Source organism: Triticum urartu, chromosome 6A (genome assembly GCF_056163025.1).
Source record: "Triticum urartu cultivar PI428250 chromosome 6A, HENAU_Tu73, whole genome shotgun sequence".
Classification (NCBI taxonomy): Eukaryota; Viridiplantae; Streptophyta; class Magnoliopsida; order Poales; family Poaceae; genus Triticum; species Triticum urartu.
Genome location: NC_141878.1, coordinates 26707232 through 26729261, shown reverse-complemented (window position 1 = coordinate 26729261; position 22030 = coordinate 26707232). Strand labels below are relative to the sequence as shown.

Sequence of the window (22030 nt, the reverse complement as noted above, 5' to 3'; positions counted from 1 at the left end):
GATGAAAACGGGAAACCACGACGCAGCAAAAACAAGCGCCGGAATAAAGAAGACATCCCGAAGAGCACGGCGGTAAACGTCGGATTCAGATGCTCTCGACTAGGTAAGCAAAAGCTCCCCTCCAAAGGCAACAGAGACGAACTGTCCAGCCTAAACAAGATTCTGGACAAAATATGTCAGATCCACAGCACCCCCGATAAACCTGCAAATCATACCCATAGAGAATGTTGGGTCTTCAAGCAGTTCGGCAAGCTCAACGTCGAACACAAGGAGCAGGATACACCAAGCGAAAATGAGGATGAGCCTCGCAAGCAAAGCACTGGGGAACAAAATAAATTCCCACCAGAAGTTAAAACAGTAAACGTGTTACACGTGACAAAGGGGAGAAACAAAGCGGCACTCCTAGAGACACATGTCCCAGGGCCTATCACAGCAGAGTTCTGCCACTGGTTGTCCCAACCGATCACCTTCGACCATCGGGATTACTCCGCAAGTAACGCCAGGCCCAGAATCCCATTGCACGGGCTCCCTACTACTAGAGGTTACATTCGGCTTCCCCGATAACTTTCACAGCGAAAATTCAACCTTTCACATCGCTCCGTTCCAAAGTGGCTATGAAGCACTACTCGGACGCGAAGCTTTCGCTTGCTTTAACGTAATACCGCATTACGCTTCCCTCATGCTTAAAATGCCCGGTCCACATGGCATCATTACAGTAAATGGAAATATTGAGCACTCCTTGCGCGCGGAAGACCGCGCGACTGCCTTGGCAGCGGCACACTAAACGGCCTCACCAACTAAAGCATTTGACAGGTCGTTAAGACCACATACACGGTTGGACGAGTCTGGTGCAGCTATATGTAATTGATACAGGTTTGATGGCTATACCCCTACTACAATACAAGGGGCTCAACGCGCGCGCGCACAAGTGGCAATTAGGCTCAACTTTACTCATTTTGAACTATATATTGTTTATTTAGTATAACTTTCCTTCTGCACGGCAACTTTCAATTAAGTTCCTCTCTTTTTTAGATGACCATCGTGCTACACCCGTCCAGAATACGGCACAACGGAGACACAGGCGCAGACGTGCAGCAGGGACCCATTCCAAGGATTCTTTTTAGATTAAGACCCTGCGCAAACCTTTTTTACTGTCTCTTGTTGATACACATCCCTCGGATTCTTAGTACAATTGAGAGGGATGCTGACGTATTGGCATGTGGCCACGTCAGAATATTGCACGTACCTGGACACCAGGGGCTTATTACAAAGGGCACTGTTTAGGCCCGGTTTACATCATAAAGACCAAATACCTTAGGGAGTGTTCGGCGTCGCGAGTTTGGCCTTATATGCATGAGCTCCGAATCATGTCTTTGGTCAAATGTTGGGTTTGCCCGGCTCCTGTGTTTTGCTGCCTTACGTTCCGCTCTATCGGCTAACGCGGCACCAGGAGAACTACTGTGATTGTGTCCTGGTTCATCCGAACGAGCACCTCAGTAGAGAAAGCCGAAAACTGACTGTCATGATATAGCGTGAGACTGGTCAACCACTCGATGACCTAGTGGAATCTTTGGGATTCCTCCGCCTTAACGAAGGGCCGTTTCCCGGCCAGGCATGTACGCGCCCCGAAACCGGATGAGCGCGGAGCCACTAGGCCCCACTGTTAAAATCCTCTGGCTAAGTGAAAGTGTTAAAGCATTATAGTCTGGTTGCCTAGTTCGCTACGCTATTACCTCCTTAATGGTCCAAGACGTTGGATCAAGTGTGAACACGGGTCTTCTGCGAACACCCACGCATTATATGCGTGGGGGCTGAAGCTGACGACTGCCATCTTTCAGGTTATATACATATATACATAAACGGCCGCACAGGAGGCATCATAGCACTTTCGGGCAAAAGTATAAATACAGCCTTGATAAATTCAATAAAACATTGTTTGTACAATGGGAATACACGTCACTGGAAAATAATATTCTTCGAGCATCGCGCCTCTATCGAACGAGCGCCTTCAAGGACTTCTTCAAAGTAGTGTTCGGCAGCCACTCGGCCTATGGCCGAACCCTGTGCTGCAACAGTGGTGGCCTCCATCTCCGCCCAGTATGTTTTGACACGGGCAAGGACCATCCGCGCACCTTCTATGCACGCTCATCTCTTTACAACAACGATGCGTGGCACAGCTTTAAGGAATTGTTGCACTAAGCTAAATTAGCTACTCGGCCTTGGCCCTCCCGGCCATAGGTGATCCACAACGGACCTCATGGCAAGTCCGGAAAACCTATGGAGCTCGGCCCAACCGGTCAATCGCTCATTCAGTAGCAGCGGACGGACTGGAGCGTGAAACTGTGACCAGAACAGCATCTCCACTTCGGGACCTTTCTGATCCTTGAAGTACTCGGCGGCATCAGCAACGCTGGCAGCCAAATCCATGTACGCGTTCGCAGAACTCCATAGCTGGTCTAGAGAAGAATACTTCGGATCACCGAACTTAGTCCGCAACAAGAAGGGCTTCCCAGAAACGATATCTGCAGCTTGATTCAGCTCCTCCTTCGTCGCTCTAATTATGGAGCGGGCTTCCTTGGCAGCCACCCGGGCCTTCTCCAGGTCCGTCGCTTTCACCCGGTTTTCCTATTCAAGAAGCCGGTCACGGTCAGCGGCATCTTTTAACTCCACGGCCTTCTTGGCAATTTTTTCTTTGCTCCCGCAATGTGCGGCCTGTTCGGCCCTTAACTCTTCTGCCGCCTTTAATGCGGCCGCATTACTACTCCTTGCTTGCTCCTTGGCTCGGGTAAGCTCCGCCCGAAGGGTCTCCACGGTGGCAGCTCCATCTGCTGTCACAACATATTAAAGATACTGGCATCATGCTGCTCTTACTATGTGACATCCACCAGAAAAATCACCTACCCTGTGCCTCGTCAAGCCGCTTGTTAACAAGCACAATGTCGGCATCTGCCGCATCCAGTTGCCGCTTCAGTTCGGCAAACCCATCAGTCCGGCTAGCCACCGGAGCTTCAACCACCTGCATATAAAAGCAGTCTGGTTATTACCTGGGACTGTGATCCTCTGTTTGCCGCCGTTTTAGACGACAACCAGAGTCTCAGGGGCTACTATCTACACAGGGCACATCTAAAAATGTGCGGTACTTTAAAAAATGTACATCATTTCACGTACCTCAAAACCCGTCAGTAGACTCATAAAGGCTTCATGCAGCCTGCTTTCGGCGGACGAAATCCTTTCAATCACCGTACCCATCAATGTGTGGTGCTCTTCTGAGATAGCCGTTTTCTCCAGTAGACCCCTCAGTACGTCCGACCGCACACCAGATGGTGCCGGACTCTTTTGATTGCTCTCTTCGAGACCCGGATACTGAGGACTTCGGGTGGCCATAGGATTACCTTCTGGCCTTGCCGGATCAGGAGAAGCCCTCCGCGACGACACCTCGGGGTCGCCCGCTTCGCAAGGCGGTGTGGGAGGGGGAGGCGTTTCGTCTCCATCATCTCCGGAAGAAGATCCCCCGAAGACGAACTCTGCTAAGAAGGGCTAAGACCCAAACTGCAAGATAAATGCTTTGATTATTTTCCTCATAAATAGAGCAAGATATTTTCGTTATTGAATACCCTTTTACTTACAGCTTGGTTGAGGGCTGATCCCCGTGCGGGCATTGTGCGGCAAGAGTACCCTCCGAGGCAGGTCCCTCTGGCGCAGATTTCTTCTCCCGTTTGGAAACCTTAGTTTCCGGATCCTCAGACGTAGACCTCTTCCTTCCCCGGGGATAGAGAATGTCAAATTCTTCCCCTTGGTTATCCTCCCTCGCGGAGGCGCTCATTCCCTCGATTGGAATAGGTAGCGATGGAGGCCCGCTTTCGCCCTCTTTATTCCCCCCTTCATCTTCCTTCAAGGGCACTAGACAAGGTGCAGGCTCAAGCATCTTTTCCAGCACCGCATTTTCCAAGCCTTCAGGAAGGGGGGCCGAACACCGGATCATCTTCGCCTTTGTTATCCAGTCCTGGTCAAAGAGCGATTCTTCAGCATGATGTCATGATAAATAAAAGGACAGTGTGTTTGGCCATGGGATTACTTACTTGCGGAGCAGGCGGGTTGCAGCTCAGGCCCACGTCCTCGGTAGTGTCCGGACACTCTATTTGGGGTCTGAAGAACGATTTGTACATCTCCTCGTGCGTCCTGCCGAGGAAATTCTGAATAGTGCGCGGTCCTTCCGGGTTGAATTCCCACAAGCGGAGGGGCCGGCGTTTGCAAGGCTGGACTCGATGAACCAGCACAACTTGCATTAACATAACCAGACTGAAATCTCCCTCGAAGAGATATCGGATACGGTTCTGCAGTATTGGCACGTCCTTGGCTGGACCCCAGCTCAGCCCCTGCTGATCCATGACATCAGTTGTGGTGGAGGGCCCGAGCGAAAGGTGGGGGCAACTACCCACTTGGCACTTCGGGGAGCTATGACGTAAAATCACTCCCGTTGCCACAATCCGGACACCTCTGGAAAGGAACCCTTTGGCTATGGAGCGTCAGCAATTTTGCTTATTAGAGCACCTCCGCACGCTGCGTACTGCCCCTCGACCATCTTCGGCTTCACATCGAAGGTCTTGAGCCACATGCCGAAGTGAGGGGTAATGCGGAGGAAGGCCTCACAAACGACAATAAATGACGAGATGTGAAGAAGGGAATCCGGGGCCAGATCGTGAAAATCCAGCCCGTAATAGAACATAAGACCCCTAACAAAGGGATCCAGAGCGAGGCCTAGTCCTCGGAGGAAGTGGGAGACGAACACAACGCTCTCGTTGGTTTCGGGAGTGGGGACGACCTGCCCTCGGGCGGGCAGCCTATGTGAAATTTCGCTGGTCAAATATCTCGCCTCCCTCAACTTCTTGATGTCCTCCTCCGTGACGGAGGAAGGCATCCACCGGCCATGAAGGCTGGATCCGGACATGATTGAAGGTCCGGGGCATCTGACCTAGGCTTTGGATGTTAGAACTCGAGGCGGGGGAAGGATTCGATTGAGCACGGGAGGGAAAAAAGAAAAAGCCTTGTCCCTTTATAAAGGGGATGAATATCAGGCGTCCTCCTCATGGCCGTTCGAGACTTACCTAAGATCTAGGAGTCATACCAACAGGCACGGTTGGGTTACCCACGTTTGTATTGATGAGAATCCCGTAATAAGGGGAACACGATCTCTGCTTTGCCAAGACGTGTCAAGAAACCGCCTCGCGTTATGTGCGGTGCTGGTTAAAGAAAAACGGTTCGAATAATTACCGGGCCATGGCGTGATGTCATGCTGCCAAAACGTGTCAGCAGATTAGATTTGTGGAAATATTATTCTCTCTACGGTGGTATGTGGAACTTATTTTGCAGGGTCGAACACTATCCTTGTATTCAAACTCTTTTGTGGTGTATTCGGAGGAGGAACCCGCCTTGCAATGATGAAGACAACACTGCGCGCCGGACTCGTCGTCATTGAAGCCTGGTTCAGGGGCTACCGAGGGAGTCCTGGATTAGGGGGTCTCTGCATAGCCGGACTATATCCTTTGGCCGGACTATTGGACTATGAAGATACGAGATTGAAGACTTCGTCCCGTGTCCGGATGGTACTCTACTTGGCGTGGAAGGCAAGCTAGGCAATACGGATATGTATATCTCCTCCTTTGTAACCGACCTTGTGTAACCCCAGCCCCCTCCGGTGTCTATATAAACCGGAGGGTTTTAGTCCGTAGGACAACATACAATCATACCATAGGCTAGCTTCTAGGGTTTAGCCTCTCCGATCTTGTGTTAGATCAACTCTTGTACTAATCATATTATCAAGAATAATCAAGCAGGACGTAGGGTTTTACCTCCATCAAGAGGGCCCGAACCTGGGTAAAACATCGTGTCCCCTGCCTCCTGTTACCATCCGTTTTAGACGCATAGTTCGGGACCCCCTACCCGAGATCCACCGGTTTTGACACCGACAGGGACATAGTGTTTTTTGGGGACTATAGGCTTATCTGTGAACCCCTTCAAAAATGAACATGTGTATGTTCTTTATCCCTCTTTTTTAGGTGTCATATCTAGAGATACGAGGCACAAGACTATGCGTGTGTGGGTGTGGTTGTGTGTAGTTGCCCAAAGAAAACAGTGGAGTTGTTCGGAAAACTTCACAAAGTTGCCCGCTAACTCACATCATCGGGATCATAGGTGCCAGCGAAACTAGGAGGCAATTGCTTCATTTTAAGTAGTAGGATATAAACATTTTCATTAAATTTTCTGCATATTTTTGCTGTTAACAAAAACAGTTACCAATTTTGTGTGGACAAAGTTTGATTGTATTTGCATTGAACAAGCTTCTTACATTTTTGCATGGACAAAGTTTCTTATAGCACACAAGATAGTTGCTTAAAACCAGCATGTCTTTTTGTTGAGAGAAGGGACACATGGCTAGTAAACTTTTGATATTATGTGACCGTGTTTCTTTTTCATTTTTACTTGTGTATGTAATGCACCTACATATGCGGTTACTATCACCTATATATGACATCCTGTTTGTTGTTTTTGTGGTTGTTTGTTTTCTGCACAAGAGTTGCCTGATATTACTGCAAGGACCTTACTGGGCAACAACCCCTTTTTTAATGCCCGACACTAGTTGCTTCAAATTTTAGCATGAGTTGCCTGAAATCATCACAGGCAAAGTTGTTGCATGTTTTTTACTTTTGCATTGGGGATACATGATATTTCTTACTGCAAGTAACTTATATGTGAGCAGACCTTTTTTACATGCTTGATAGTAGTTGCTTCAAATTTTAATATGAGTTGCTAGAAAATCACAAGTAAGTTTGCTCTTTCGAAAATAGCATGATCTATGATTTTGGAAAGTGTTATGTGGGAGGAGAGGAAGAAGGACGACATGCTGGGCATTTGGGTGATTGGCACTAGTAGCCAAGAAAAGGACGGGAGAGGGGGACCAGGTGGGGCGTGTGGTTCGGGTGGGCATGTACAGGTTCACGGGCACGTGACATGAGGAGACGAGGCCTGCTCTTTCCTTTTGCTGGTGTATTTCCCATAATGAACAACCAAAAATATGCAGATCTAATTGAAAGGTATCGAGATGCCCAATCCTCATTAACAGAAACGTCACCAAGACCATACTTTGGCCAATATCTAAAGGTTTTAGATACCTTTCAATTAGGTTTATGTCATAGAGATGTGTTAAGAATTTCAGAGAAAGATACCAGAGTTTGCCTACAATGTTTGGATCCCTTTTTTATGCACAATACAAGAAAGATAATATAGTTGCCCACTATTAACCATACAATTGCCTAAAAGCATGTAATGAGTTGCCCAAATCTCATTAATAGAAACGTCATCAAGACCATATTTCGGCCAATATCTAAAGGTTTTAGATACCTTTCAATTAGGTTTGTGTCAACAACTCAAGGCAATTCAACTAAAAGTAACTTAGTAACTTAGCCCAATTATCCCCACTCCTAACGAGGATGTTGGTCTTCACCCAAGTCGGTATACTCATTACGGATTTTTATAGTGACTCCGGTATGTGATAGCGTTACCTGACCTTGCCAGTGACATAGTCAATGACTAGTATGTTGAGAAGGTCGCCATAGTTATTTCTATGGTTCGGACCGATGAAGAGTTGTGATACGATGTAGTAGAAGATGTACTTGTATTACGTACAAGTGGTTGCACAATCTTCCTTTCCGATTAACTTGCTTGATATAGACAAGGGTCATGTGACGACGCGGTGCTCGGGTGCTGTAGTGATCATCGACTCATCGTAGAGGAGGTTGCGAGAGAGGGCGCGAGGGACGTAGTTGGGCATCGAGGCCCACTACAAGGATCCGGGTCTATTACAACAAAATCATTTGTCGCAATACATGTTGTTTCGTGGCAATAAGTACCTATTGCGACGAAACGACATTCGTTGGCAGCCGTTGCGACTGGACACATGGTAATAGGTTATTACCACGAAAAAGCAATTGTAGCAATAAAGTGTGCTATTGCAACAACCATGCGGGCAGTTGCCACATGTTTTCCCGTGACAACACTCACTTGATGCCACAATTTGATTTGCGGAGATAGCTTTAATGCAACATGTAACGAATTGTGGAGACTGATATCTCGTAGCGATAAACATTTGTGGCAACAACCTATGCCAACGACGACCATTTCGTGGCGCAATACTCTTCTGTGGCAATAGTCAATTGTGGCAACAAACTATGGCAACAATCCTTGTTTTCGTGGCATTAGGCATGTTGCCACAACCCACTATACTTGTGGCAATAAACTATGGCAACAATCCTTGTTTTCGTGGCATTAGACATGTTGCCACGCCCCACTGCGTTTGTGGCATTAACTTATGGCAACAAATATTCGAATCGTCGTAACAAGAAATTGCAACGTACTTGTTTTTATGGTGATAAATAGGTATCACAACAGGTAAAAACTTTGTAGCGAGAAATTATTGCGACAATTTATACTTTCCGTGGCGATACTCTATTTCAACAAACTTACTTTTGTGGCGCCAAACTGTTATCGCATCGTGAAATTTTTTGTGGCGCCAAGCTATTACAACAATATAAAGTGCTCCGTTGCAACATCCTAGTGCAACAAAACAGATAGGCGTAGCGAATGAGATATAACGCAACACTATATTTTTAGTGGTGCTAGCATGTGGCAACCGAAAGTGGGTTGTGGTAATAGTCTATTGTAACCGTAAAAAAAATACAGGCTTTCGATTACAATATTCAAAACCATACGTATAATATGCAGATTCATAAAATTCATAATTCTCATAGCAAATATCCATCAAATGAAACTCAAATGTAATTTAGCCGTCCTAATTAACTTCGAAGACTAAACTGCCCGTGATCTAGAGTCCAATCCAGCTAGTTCTTTGGATCCTGCAATCAAGAAAAAAAGTTCTAGTTAATTAGTCGAACATAACATACGTCATACAATTATTCCAGCCCCATTGTTAAAAACTATCGCCAGACTAACTAGGCTAATATTGTGACAGCAAGCATGTAACTAAGGGATCAGAACAACTGTACAAGTGTAAATGTCTAAAGCATAACCACAAGTACATCTACTAAAACCTTCTTTTTTGAGAAAGAAAACATTGGTTTTAACTTAACGGTGCCGGGCTGAATCACCCAAAGCACAAGCAACCACAAGGGCTGGTACATCGGCCTCCCATTCCAAATAGTGGTTAGGTTCTAACATCCTACCAAGACTAGCAAGCTCATGAGAGTTTTCCCAGCAACGACATACATTTATTTCATAATAAGAAAACCATAATTTGAGCGGGTACTTGGTATCCTCAATAACAGCAGCATGGGCTCACAAGTCAACCTAATTGATATTAAGTGATTCCATCAGGAGTTGCGTGTCCGTTTAAAAAATGACCCTCACGACCCCCATATCAGCAGCAAGAGATACTACATGGGACATTGCAGTGGACTCATCAGCGAAGGCATTACGCGCATGCTCATGACATCCTGCTCATGCATACAGAATGGTGCCATTGTCCGATCGTACATGTACTAAAAGCTACTGCTATTGATTTAAGTTAAGACTAGATGTATAGTTTCAGTTAAGTTCATGTCCCTAGCTAGCACATATTCCTTTTTTATTTAAGTTGTGACTCGATGCAGCAACACATGGTAAAAGAGAAGAAGTAGCTAGCTAATTATGAAGACCAATGACATATAAAATGCAGGTAAACATGAAGAGAAAGCAAGGTTGTGACTTACCATTGCTTTAAACATTCGAGAATGCCTTGCTGCAGCTTGTATGAGCGCATTTGAAGAAATAGCAGTTGGCCTTGAACCTGGAGTCCTATTAGGACTAGATCTCTGTAAAGGAATATTTTGCAAGTTTGGATTACTATTTTCTTTGTCAACCCTCTTCGTAGGCACCTGCAAATAGAAGTGCACTTTTAGCAATGCAAGTAAGCAACATAAATCTTACAAGGTCGGAAGCATATGACTGTAATCACCTGTTGGGTTCCCATCTGTTGGCTCAATTCTACAAACTTTGCCATCATGTTTCTTTCAAATTCCATTCTTGATGTTCGCTCCTCTTGCAACAATCTGTCCCTTTCAGCACACTCTTCTTTTAACCTCTCCTCAAGTTGTTCTCTCTCAGCACGCTCCAAGTTAATCCTCTCTTGTGTATTTGCACGTTCAGCTTGTAGTTGATCTTCTAATTCGTTGACCTGCTGGCTGAGCTGAGAGTTTCGCTCCTGGGTGGCTGCTGTAGCACGAGCTTGCTCTTCGATCTGGATACGAAACCTTTCAGAAGCAGTTGAAGTTTTGGCCATGTATCCGTACCCACGAGGCTGCGATGACTTGCATTCCAGAGTGTCTTTGTAAGCGGTCTGGAAAATATTGTTTTTCTGCTCACTTGAAAGTGGACCTTTAGTTTCAGTTTCTTTGATTTTAACCTCTTGAAGTGCTTTGTCCTAAAAATGGAAGGAACAATTATAGGTGCAGCATCAATATTGACACTATAAAAGATGAAACAAGAATAACAGGGTCCAATGCATGAATAATCGCATCTGATGATGAAACATGCCGAATGCACATCATTGACTAACTATAGAATAACCAAAAGTTAGTGTACTCACGTAAACTTTCTGGGAATCTGTGTTAGACCATGTTCCATCGTTCGTGTGGGTGAGTTCCCACGGAGCAATACAATCTGGCTCTTCTCCAGTTTCCAAGTTTCTCTGCAAGTAATATACCAATGAGATGGTTGAAACATGACACCATATTTAGCATCCAGGCATACATATTTAGTTGGACTCATGCCTTCTCAAAACTAACTTGCCAGTAAGATTTTGATCCGATTATGTGTTTTGTCTTCTGTTTCTTACGGTTATCGGCGTTCTTTTGGCTGCGATCCTATCAATTCATTGAAACCAAATATAACCAGTGAGACTAGCCATTTCATCTTCACACATAATAGACAAACTGTGATCTTAGAGATACCCTGAAATTTTGAATCAGTGCCAAAGTACTCAATCATCCATTCCCACTCTTCTGGTTGCAAATCTTCCGGCAGATTAGCAAATCTATCTGCATCTGTTTTGTATGCCTTATAAGTGGAGCTTAGAGTTGATCGCCAGCCTCTATATCGCTCTTTCGCAATTTTGAGAACTTTTTCTTCTGTTTATGGTGTATCTTCCAAGTCCCATCTGTCCTGTAAAGCATACAACAAATAAATATACATAAGCAGCGCATTATCGATGGTAAAATAAGATAACACATGTGAAAAAGATTGTACGCACTATCATATCTGCAACAATGAGTCGATGAATGGTAGGGTGAATGTCCGACCACATCCTCACTCCAATGAGTGGTAACTTTCTTTTCATTATGACTACCACGTCATCCTTGAACGAACGATAGTTCATTCCTACTGTACCACCCAATTTTTCAGAAAATGTAATATTTAGCTTTGCAGATCCATTGGCAAAACGCTTCTTAGATGCTTTAAAACCTTTTAGAACACCTCGCCCTTTCTTCTTCTGTCCACCAGCTTCTACAGCCCAAATCATACAAGAAAAATTGTATTACTCGGTATTAGATTGTAAGAAATGATGACACAAATGTAAAGGAAAGCAAGTACCATCCTGTAGTAGCGCACGGTTGCGGCGAGCATGGGATGGCCATTCAGCAAGGGAACACATGTCATTAGCAGACACTGGAGTGTCAGATTGTTCTGGAGTTCCTGTAAAAGATTTAGTAGTCTTGAAGGTTTAGCTATTTAACCCACACCAAGATTTTATGCATTATAGCAAATGCTAAACAATTTACCAGATCTGGGTTGTCCACGTTGGTTTTTGTATGCCGTTATACTTTCCATCCTTGTTAAGAGAACAGAGCCTTTCTTTAGTGCACACAAAGACAATCATGGGACTTAGCATTAACAAAGCATTGATGTTCTGCACCATTCAGATAGGTGACTATGAAGTAAGGATGTTGTGTACCAGGAGCATCGTCCGTAAAATTCATCATTGTGCCCTTGTGTAGGTAAACCAGACATAAAATTTTGAGTCAATGTAAGAAGAACATGACTCATAAAATCAAATCAGTTTAACTCATATTAAAATTTGAGGCAGCTCAAACTGAATGAAGCTCAAGGTCAAGCTGTAGAACATGACTCATGCTCAACTTGTAACGATGTCGAGTCGATCTCGAGCTAAATGAGACGGCAAAAAGTATAAATCTATGTTGATTATTCCAACTAGATAAGGCGCAACACGTTATAAGAAAGCAATAAAAACAAAATATTTATTAAAAACTCATATTATAGTGGTCTGAATAACATGCAGAGGATGCACTAAACCTGAACCCTAGGTTCTCTTGACGTACATTATTCAGAAGTATTAAGCATATGTGAATGAACATGAAAGGCGATGTATCAGCGATAGGTTGTTCATGAAAATACTACTCTGAATCAATAGGAAAAAACATTTCCAATGTGACTCGTGTAAGACCAAATATCTATTAAAAATCATCTTATAGTAATCTGAATCAAATGCAATGCAGAGGATGACTAAACCTGAATCCTCTGCTCTGTTGACGCACATATATCATCTAATATCTACATAGTGGTGCTCAAACAGCCAGTGGCGTACCGTGACAAGCTATAGGGGCGGGGGGCAACTTTTAAACTGGCAGAAAAATATGCATAAAAACTTATACGAATGACATGAATTCACAAGGCAATTGAACATATGGCAGTCGTCTCATCGGCAGTTGTCGATTTGTCATCTTAACAACACAAGCTTTGTACATACAGAGTACGTCTATACCTTTCAGTTAATAGATCTAATGCTCAAAAAACAATGTAGATAATAATTAAATTGGCGATGATCCACGGATGGGCTGCACCAAAACGCTTAGTAATTAGTAACAAAATACAGTTTTGGAGGAGGGGTCACGACCCACTTTGGCCTCCACGAGTAAACAGAGCGAACCAGGAGCAGAGATGCCGGAGAGGCCTGCAAGCACGCTGGGGTCGGGTGAGGCAGCAACCAGTGCCTGGCCACCACGTCACGTCCATGCCGGCGTGCACAGCCGAGACGGCTGCGGCCATGAACCGGGCCGGGAGACCCCGTCGAGCCCCAGTTCTAGGCCGAGGCGAGCTCCATGGCGGCCAGCCTCCAGGCCAAGGTGAGGCGCTCCGCCGACCCTCCAGGCCGCGAGCGCCTCCACCGAGGCGGCCAAATCGAGGCGCGATGGGAAAATGCCACCGGCGGCGGCCATGTCCACTGCCCAGACTTCTTTTCTAAGACCAAGCGGCGAGCGAGGAGAGAAGGGGCAGCCCCTCTGAATCGGGATCGAGAGAGCCGCGCATCGAGGAGGAGCTCGCGAGGGAGGGGGGTTTGATCCCGGACGGAGGCGGGCGCAGAGGAGAGGGAGGAGGGGGAGATCGAGGGGGACTGGATTTTTTAGCAAGGGAGGAGATCGGGAGGACTAACCTGACGCAGTGCAGCTGCTGTGGTTCGCTCTGATGACGCCGTCATGACGCCGGCAGCACAGATGAACAGAGACGAGAGCTCAGATCCAATCGCCCGTGAAGACGCCGTGATTTGGTCTACAGTTATATATTCGTGGGTTGTTACGAAGGTATTTAGCGGGAAGCTGATTTTTTGGTGGGAACAAAGACGCTAATTTGGGACTTTTAGCAGGAGGTTAAAAAATATTGACGCAAACAACCGTACACCTAAATTAGGTGGTGCAAAAGTAATTCTTTTTGTATTAAAAAGGTAATTATTTTTTGAGGGAATTTTCTATATTGTAAATATATTTCGAGCTGGAGGGAATACTAAATTGTTTTTGTAAAAAGTCATATCATGGTAAAAAAACACCAAGTCCGATAATTGTGAAGGGCGATCTGAGGCCCTCCCCTGTACCATTCTCGCCGTTGATATTTGTATAGTCATCGCCATTTGAGGAAGCCAATTAACGAACGAAAAAGAGTACCGGTCACCGACACACAACCTCAACAACTACCAAGCACCTATAAGATGTGCAAAAAGGGATCCGTTTAGAGCCGACGAAGACCACCAGGACAAGGAGCGATAATCTTGGAATATGTGCGACAGATATGCCGGACTGAGGACTCCAAGACGATACCTCCAGGAAGGGCACGACCACAAACGTCGTCACCGTCCGATCCAAAGATCAAGTTTTCACCCGGAGTAAGACGGAAGGAGTAAGGGGAACACGACGTCCACGGACGCCTTCACCGTCAACCAGTGCATGGACTGGGTAGGTGATGTACCATGGTGCTTCAACCCCTCTGCCGCAACCCCGGTCGGCCAACCACCCGTAGCCAATTAGGAAGGTATTGTTTCATCATGGATTGTCAAAAAATTGTGCCTTGGTCAACTGTTGGACAAAGCAGAAATTTTTTGGCTAGTTCTCAACAACATGTCACAGAAATCTCATGCGACCCTCACTTTAAAACTATAGGTTATACGGTGATCTTCATGATCGTTCCTTAGCCGTGTGCGGTGCCCCCTTCCACCATATTCCACCTCGGTCATATCGTAGCAGTGCTTAGGCGAAGCCCTGCGACGGTAGAGCATCAAGATCGTCACCACACCGTCGTGCTGACGGAACTCATCCCCGACACTTTGCTGGATCGGAGTCCGGGGATCGTCATCGAGCTGAACGTGTGCTAGAACTCGGAGGTGCCGTAGTTTCGGTGCTTGATCGGTCGGGCCGTGAAGACGTACGACTACATCAACCGCGTTGTTATAACGCTTCCGCTATCGGTCTACGAGGGTACGTAGACAACACTCTCCCCTCTCGTTGCTATGCATCACCATGATCTTGCGTGTGCGTAGGATTTTTTTTTGAAATTACTACGTTCCCCAACAAAGTACTGATGGGATGGGTTGATGAGACGGTGGATTTATGTCAGTCTCGATCTCACATTCCGATCTTGAGATGGGATGATCTCAACATCTTTCATTTTACCGGACAATCCGTCGAGGGTTTGTCCATGGCAGAGTAGGTCCGATATAATTATGTCGCTTTTGTTCAAACGATAAACATAGAGATTCAACTATGTAAATTAAACAGTCCTGCATCGCGACGCCTTTACCTGTCGGATCCGTCCTACATCGGATCCACGCGCATGGGGCAAACGAGCCCTGTCGCCACCGCCGCTGGTCGGGCTTCACCTAGTCACACCCTCTAGCAGCGGTAGGGGAGGGCAGGAGCAAGAGGCGGGGCGCTAGGAGGCGGTTAGCGATCTCTCCCATTGCCTGCGAGGGCGGCTCGGGAGGGTCCTCCGCGCCACAGTAGGTCAAACATAAATTGGAATTTTTTTTTACCGAAAAAGGGTTTCCCCCGCATTGTATTACCAAGCAACCAACACCGACAACATCGCAAAGGCTGGGGCGAGCAGCACAACAAGCCCAAAGGAAAATAGAAAGAAAGAAGAAGAAACAAATGCCCAAGGCCCTTATCTGGACTGAGCGGGCGCCGCCAGACCCCGCCGCCGCGCCACCTTGCCGCCAATGGCAGCGCCACTGCCCAGCTGATCTCCTACGCACCGGAACACCACCAAGAGGTGAATGGCCAGGGCTGCCAGCATCGCCCGGGCCAGGCCTGGAGGCAGGCGCTAGTGACGGCGGTGGGGAGGGAGGGGAGAGGGAGGGCTTGGGGAGAAGGGGGCTGGGGCACGTCTGGTCGCCCGCGATGATACTGATTTGCGTATTTGTATAGTTCTTATTTATACGGATTTATTACAACGGCTCCCGGGTGGATGGACGGAGAGCTCGGGAATGGAGCGCACGGTCTTGGAAGCTTTCGACGGAGCCGCGACCGGAGTCGGCCCGGTCGTCGAGGGTGACCCAATCATCGGAGGCGACGTTAGTGATCACATGGGTGGTGTAGGACGTCGATACGCGTCGATTGTTGGGCGGCATCGGCTCCGGGGTGGATGGACTAAGAGCTCGGGAATGGAGCTCCGGGTTGTTGTGCCGACATATGCTACCTACACTACTTAAGTAGGTAAAAATATGCAACCAAATTACTATATAAATATCAGTTTAATTTTAAAAAATATGCAAAAATAATGAGATCATTTGGATTTGTGGTTTAAAAGTTGCAGATAATCAATGTTTGGTCAATAAATTACTATCTTCTTTCAAACAGAGAAAGAAGGGCCACGTCGATCACATATTTCGGCAATATATTTTTGTGTGTGGATATATTTCAGTAATATACTCTATCTGACTTTCAAAAAAAAGTACTAATACTATACGCTATCTGGTGGAGCGCGTAGGGAAAAAAGAAATACGGGTGACGGCAGACTCGAATCTTGGTCGCCAGATCTGAAGGGAGCTGATCTTTCCACTGGGTTATCTCAGCCGTTGTGTTATGTGCGGACGGACTTAAGCTTATTGAGCGAAAGTTTTCGCTAGCATATAAAGGAAAAAATCGCGCGCTGGATCAGACGCCTGTCTGGTGGAGCGCGCAGGGCTCGCGCCATGTGTCAGACCCGCGTCTGGTGGATTGCGCCGCTGTTTCCTTCGCTCCTTCTTTCCCACAATCGTTTTCCTCTTTCCTTTTCACGCGCCGGATCCTAGTCCTAAAAAATAAACTTCCCCATAGCAACCCGAGTCGTACCTCAATCCCTTGTTCCGCCGCCGCGCGACCCGAGCGCTGGCAGCATCCAGCAGCCACATCATGGCGGCGCGTCCAAGCAGCCCACGTCGGCGCCTCCTTGCCGCTCCCCTCTCCCTCTAACCTTGCTCTGCCACCCGTCGCTCGACGCCTTCTGCCCGTCGGCCTCCTCCTCCCTAGATCTCGGCTAGTCGATCCTGCTCGTGGGCGCGTGGCTGGACCGCCCGACACCTCAACTCCGGTGCCAACGGACTTGCCATCCTGCTCAGCTGCCCGGGTCTTTCGTGCGCTTCAGTGCAACGCCCTGCAGCAGCTCTCCCGTGGTCAGCTGTCCCTCTGCTCAGCGCCGCCCGGACTGGCTCGTCTGTCTCCCTTGCGACCAACGACCTGAACAAAAATAGTATGATTATCCCCTCATGTTTCTCTGTTTTTTTCATTGCAAGTGCAGCAAATTTAGATTGAAAATACATCACATGGGCATAATACTGTGCTATACATACAACATAAGGATGCTGATTTTAGTTTGAAAGTAGCAAACTAATTTTCCCTTGCTTGTTGTTTTATCGGTAGCTACTTTCATGTTCTTCCACATCTGCAATAATAAGATGGTTCAGGCAAATAATAAGATAGAAAACCCACTCAAATTTCAGTTCAGTTCAATCTGTTCCTTGCTCATGTGCTTATATAATCGCAAAGCTGCTGTCTCGGGCTCCTTGGCTTAAGATGGTGTCTTCTTAGTGATGTTGCTCCAAAACATTTTAGGCTGCTTCACACTGAACATCAAACCAAAGGGAAATTAAACAAAAAACACACTGAATGGAACTTAAACAAAAACACACAGGAGCTTTAATTGAGTGAATCATTCAAATTAAACCATCTATAAAAATTCATATATGGCTGCAACCATTCAACTGAAACTCCTAAAGTAAAATTGCATGACAAGTATCATACACTGAATCAAGTAAAGAATCAAGCAAGTATCTTGAATTTGATATGTAGCGTGAGGTATGTAGAACCACACATTCGTGGAGATCAGTAGCATAAAGGTATGCTATGTTCTTCAGCATAAGTCAAACAATCTGGTTGTTAGTTTTGAGCCGTGATCTCTTCACTATCTCTGAATTTCTGTTTTTGCATTATCTAGCCAACTACTAAACTAAACTTATTTAAACTTGTGTCATGTATACTACCATGTGACAGTAGTACTATTTCTTCTTCCATCAACCAAATTTTGCTTTACAATGTATAGATAAATTTTCCTTTACCATGTGACAGTAATATTGGTATGTATGTATCCCTGTTGTCTTGTCTTGTAATGCAGCTAGTGATGCTGTTGGCTGTAATTTAGCTACTAAAGCAGCTGTTATGTTTTTTAACAGGACTGGCTTTACGGAGATAAGGCAAAAATGACACGAGATAAGAGCTGGATGGACAGGGAAATAAATTCTGTTGAGTGGCAAACTGGCATGAAGGATTTCTTGAATTTTGCCTTCGATGGTGCTCACCCAGACTCAACAGTCCCATGCCCATGTAGGAGATGTCTCAATGTTGTTCCAAAAACGAAAAAGGAAGTTCATACTGACTTGTTGTTCAATGGGATGGATCCAACCTACACTCACTGGATAAACCATGGTGAACAATCCGATGAGGGAAGCATGTCTGAAGATTCTGATAATGAAGACGCTTTAGATGATGGTGCTGGGGTATGTGACATGCTCAATACTCTCATAAGGGGCACAAACATGGAAAGCAATGCAGACATTGGTGAAGGTGCGGGAGACATTCATGTGGATGCTTCCAGCGGTGATGAAAGGAACCAGGAGCCAAATGCAACAGCCAAGGTCTTCTTCGAACTATTGAAAGAGGCAAAAAAAGAGTTGTACCCAGGTTGCAAGGATTTCACGAAGCTATCTTTCATTGTGAAGCTTTACCAAATCAAGTGTGTGTCTGGGATGACCAATAGAGCATGTGACTTAGTTCTGCAGATGTTCACGCAGGTGTTGCCAAAGGGTCACTGCATCCCTACTAATCTTGGAAAAGTAAGGAAGGTGATCCGAGATCTTGGGCTGGACTACAAGAAGATACACACGTGCGTTAATGATTGCGTGCTATTCCGTAATGAACATGCTGATGCAGAAGAGTGTCCTATCTGTCATGCATCTCGATGGAAATCTACTCCTACCAGTGACGAAGACAATGCATCAGGCCATAAATCAAAGAAGCCAGTGCCACAGAAAGTTCTAAGGTATTTCCCACTCATTCCATGACTGCAAAGGCTGTACATGACAGAATATATGTCATCACATATGAAATGGCATAAGGAGGGTCGGGTGGATGATGGTGTAATGAGGCATCCTGCAGATTCGAAGGCCCGGAAGCATTTTGATAAGAAATATTATAAGAAATTATCAAAAGATGCTTGCAATGTTCGGCTTGGCCTTGCTTCGGATGGATTCAACCCCTTTGGGCTCATGAGTATATCACACAGTACATGGCCTGTCATTCTTATTCCATATAACTTGCCACCGTGGATGTGTATGAAACAACAAAATTGGATTATGTCAATGATTATTCCAGGACCAAAGTCAGTAGGAAATAACATAGATGTGTACTTGCAGCCCTTGATTGATGAACTGAATGTTCTATGGGAGGATGGTGCTGACACATATGATGCTGCAACTAAAAAAAAATTCCAGATGTATGCATGCTTGTTGTGGACCATCAGTGACTACCCAGCTTATGCAATGCTGAGTGGTTGGAGCATAAAAGGCAAGCTAGCATGCCCGTATTGCCACAAACATATAGATTTTTTATGGCTTAAGTATGGTCGAAAGCATTGCTACATGGGACACTGACGTTTTCTGCCCAGGACCCACAAATGGCGTCGAAACAAGTGTTTGTTCAACAACAAGACAGATAATAGAGAAGCTCCTGTGGCACTTACAGGTGAACAAGTTGTGCGGGAACTTGATAGCATTCAGCATGCACCATTTGGACGGTCAAATAAGAGAAAGCGACCGGAAACTAATTGTTGGCATAATTGGCGGAAGAAAAGTGTATTTTTCCAGCTCCCATATTGGAAGCACTTGCTTGTCAGGCACAATTTGGACGTTATGCACATCGAGAAGAACATTTGTGACAGCATTCTGGGGACTTTGCTTGAGATGCCTAAGAAATCAAAGGATGGTGTGAAGGCTTGTCTTGATTTGGAGGACCTGAAAATTAGGAAGGACCAGCATCCAAAGCCCGATAAGCATAAGTACGACATAAAGAAAGGTTGCTATACTTTAAAAAAGGAAGAAAAGACAATGCTCCTCAAGTTTCTGCAGAGCATTAAGATGCCAGATGGCTATGCATCACACATTAAGCGATGTGTAGTCCTTGATCAGTGCAAGATTAGTGGACTCAAAACTCATGACTGTCATGTTATATTTCAGAAACTTCTTCCTATTGCATTGCGCAAGCTTTTGCCCGAGAATGTTGTTAACCCATTGCTTCAGCTGAGTAAATTATTTTCTGATTTATGCTCCAAGGAGTTAAGGGATGAAGATTTGGAGAGGTTGAGCAAAACAATTCCAGAAACTCTATGTCATCTCGAGACGATCTTTCCACCAGCATTCTTTGATATAATGATGCATCTCCCAATTCATCTTGCTGAAGAGGCCCGATTGGGAGGGCCTGTCTTGTACAGATGGATGTATCCAATTGAGCGATACTTGCGTACGCTCAAAGGATATGTGCGTAACAAGGCTCAACCAGAAGGTTCTATTGCAGAGGGGTACATACTTGAAGAGTGCATGACTTTTTGCAGTCGATTCGTTGATGGAATGCCTACCAAGCTAAGTCAGTCCGAATGTCATGAAGACGGAGGTACAGATCAACCATCAACAGGAATTAGCATCATGAGTACAGTTGATTACTCCAAGAAAGGTTTTGTTTGTGAATCATTGTCTTTGGCTGAGATTAATCAAATGAGGCATTTCATAATAACAAACTGTGAGGAAACTGCATCATGGATTGAGTAAGGATACTTATGTATTTATTTCATCACATCATGATATGCATTAACACTTTCCTATTCAACTAACAATCATTTCTCTTTGAAGTGAACATCTTGAGGAGCTGACAAGTAAAAATTCTCCTAATCCTAAAAGGCAACACAAGGAAGAGTTTGTTGGCTGGTTTGAGAGACGGGTAAGTTTATTTTGCATTTTGACTAATGTTCCTCATAATAACGTACCAACCTACACTCACACATATTCTATTCCATGAAACAGATCACAGAACTCCACAATGATGGGAAGGTCAGCAATCTTATTTATGCGCTAGCTAAAGGACCTGATCACCTAGCCCGTGTATACAACCGTACAGTTCTGAATGGATATTTCTTTCGGAATTCCTATATCGAGCAGGACTTGAGTACCCAAAATAGTGGCGTCATAGTCAAGGGCGATGCAACCACGGGAAATATTGATTATTATGGGGTGATCAAGAAAATCATATTTCTTGATTTTCCTCCTGATAAGGAGGTTGTTCTATTCCAGTGTGACTGGTTTGATGTGCCTCCTGCCAAAAGAACTGAGAGTAAGGGGTATAAGAAGGACAAATATGGAATTATTGACCTTGACACTACTCTACACCCATTCCAGGGAGACCCTTACATTCTAGGCCTCCAAGCTCAACAGGTTTTCTATGTGAGAGATGTGAAGAACCTTGATTGGGCAGCTGTTATTAAAATGAATCCACGCAATTTGTTTTCTCCTTCTGTTTTAAATGGTGTAGGCCTTGATGAAGCTGTTGAAGCTGATGAAGGTGGTGAGGCAGACGTACTAGATGTCGTCGATGCAGAAATTACAGTGCCAGAGATTATAGTACCTAAAGAGATCACTAGTTGGTGCAGAAATGATGACGAAGGATCCAGCGTTGATGTTTCAGTCATAGAAAATATAAAACCTATTGAGTTTGAAGATGTCCCGTTCGAATCTGATGATGATACGAATGATGATGAGGCTTACGTAAATGATGGGCATGTTGCTCCTTTGGGACAAGAAGAATCAGATGATGACCAAGGGTTCTTTGTGTAGTTTTTAATCTCTTGGTAAGGTGTTTTTCACATGTTTAAGCCATGAATATAAATCCCTGAACTTTTTTGATGGTTACCTACGAGTAGTATCTCTCCTGAAGTTTAATCTAATGTGAAACAGGTTCAAATAAGGTACCCCTGCATAGTGTCATCTATTGTGGCAAATGAAAACAAAAGCTAGTGCCCTGCACTAACAATTTGGTGATGAAGAGAAGAGAAGAATAGTTGTTGTTCTTTTAGTGATGTTGCTATTTTGACAGTGATGCTATGTACGCACTGTTGCTAT

The 22030-nt window shown here is 45.4% G+C and overlaps 2 protein-coding genes and 2 pseudogenes across 2 annotated transcripts; 2 read left to right on the top strand and 2 right to left on the bottom strand.

Annotated features, from left to right (window-relative positions):
* Positions 1-9689: 9689 nt before the first annotated feature.
* On the bottom strand, positions 9690-10345 carry LOC147963469 (uncharacterized). The gene is made up of 2 exons (XM_087528736.1): positions 10007-10345; positions 9690-9926 (listed from the first exon to the last, which is right to left on the bottom strand). Exons 1-2 carry the CDS (start codon positions 10328-10330, stop codon positions 9690-9692), a joined length of 561 nt encoding a protein of 186 aa, XP_087384862.1. The 5' UTR covers positions 10331-10345.
* Positions 10346-11140: 795 nt separating this feature from the next.
* Positions 11141-13543, bottom strand: LOC125548554 (uncharacterized; annotated as a pseudogene).
* Positions 13544-18046: 4503 nt separating this feature from the next.
* On the top strand, positions 18047-19412 carry LOC147963468 (uncharacterized; annotated as a pseudogene).
* A 259-nt stretch (positions 19413-19671) lies between these two features.
* Positions 19672-21745, top strand: LOC147963467 (uncharacterized). The gene is made up of 3 exons (XM_087528341.1): positions 19672-20682; positions 20768-20855; positions 20939-21745. The coding sequence occupies exons 1-3, from the start codon at positions 19775-19777 to the stop codon at positions 21743-21745; spliced, it is 1803 nt and encodes a 600-aa protein (XP_087384467.1). The 5' UTR covers positions 19672-19774.
* Positions 21746-22030: the final 285 nt, after the last annotated feature.

Bases quoted from the DNA above. Each gene is read 5' to 3' on its own strand.
- LOC147963467 (XM_087528341.1), top strand. From the start codon at position 19,775: ATGCACATCGAGAAGAACATTTGTGACAGCATTCTGGGGACTTTGCTT. The intron at 20,683-20,767 runs GTAAGGATACTT...TTCTCTTTGAAG, and splicing joins GAAACTGCATCATGGATTGA to TGAACATCTTGAGGAGCTGA. The intron at 20,856-20,938 runs GTAAGTTTATTT...TCCATGAAACAG, and splicing joins TTGGCTGGTTTGAGAGACGG to ATCACAGAACTCCACAATGA.
- LOC147963469 (XM_087528736.1), bottom strand. From the start codon at position 10,330: ATGGCCAAAACTTCAACTGCTTCTGAAAGGTTTCGTATCCAGATCGAA. The intron at 9,927-10,006 runs GTGATTACAGTC...TTCTATTTGCAG, and splicing joins AACAGATGGGAACCCAACAG to GTGCCTACGAAGAGGGTTGA.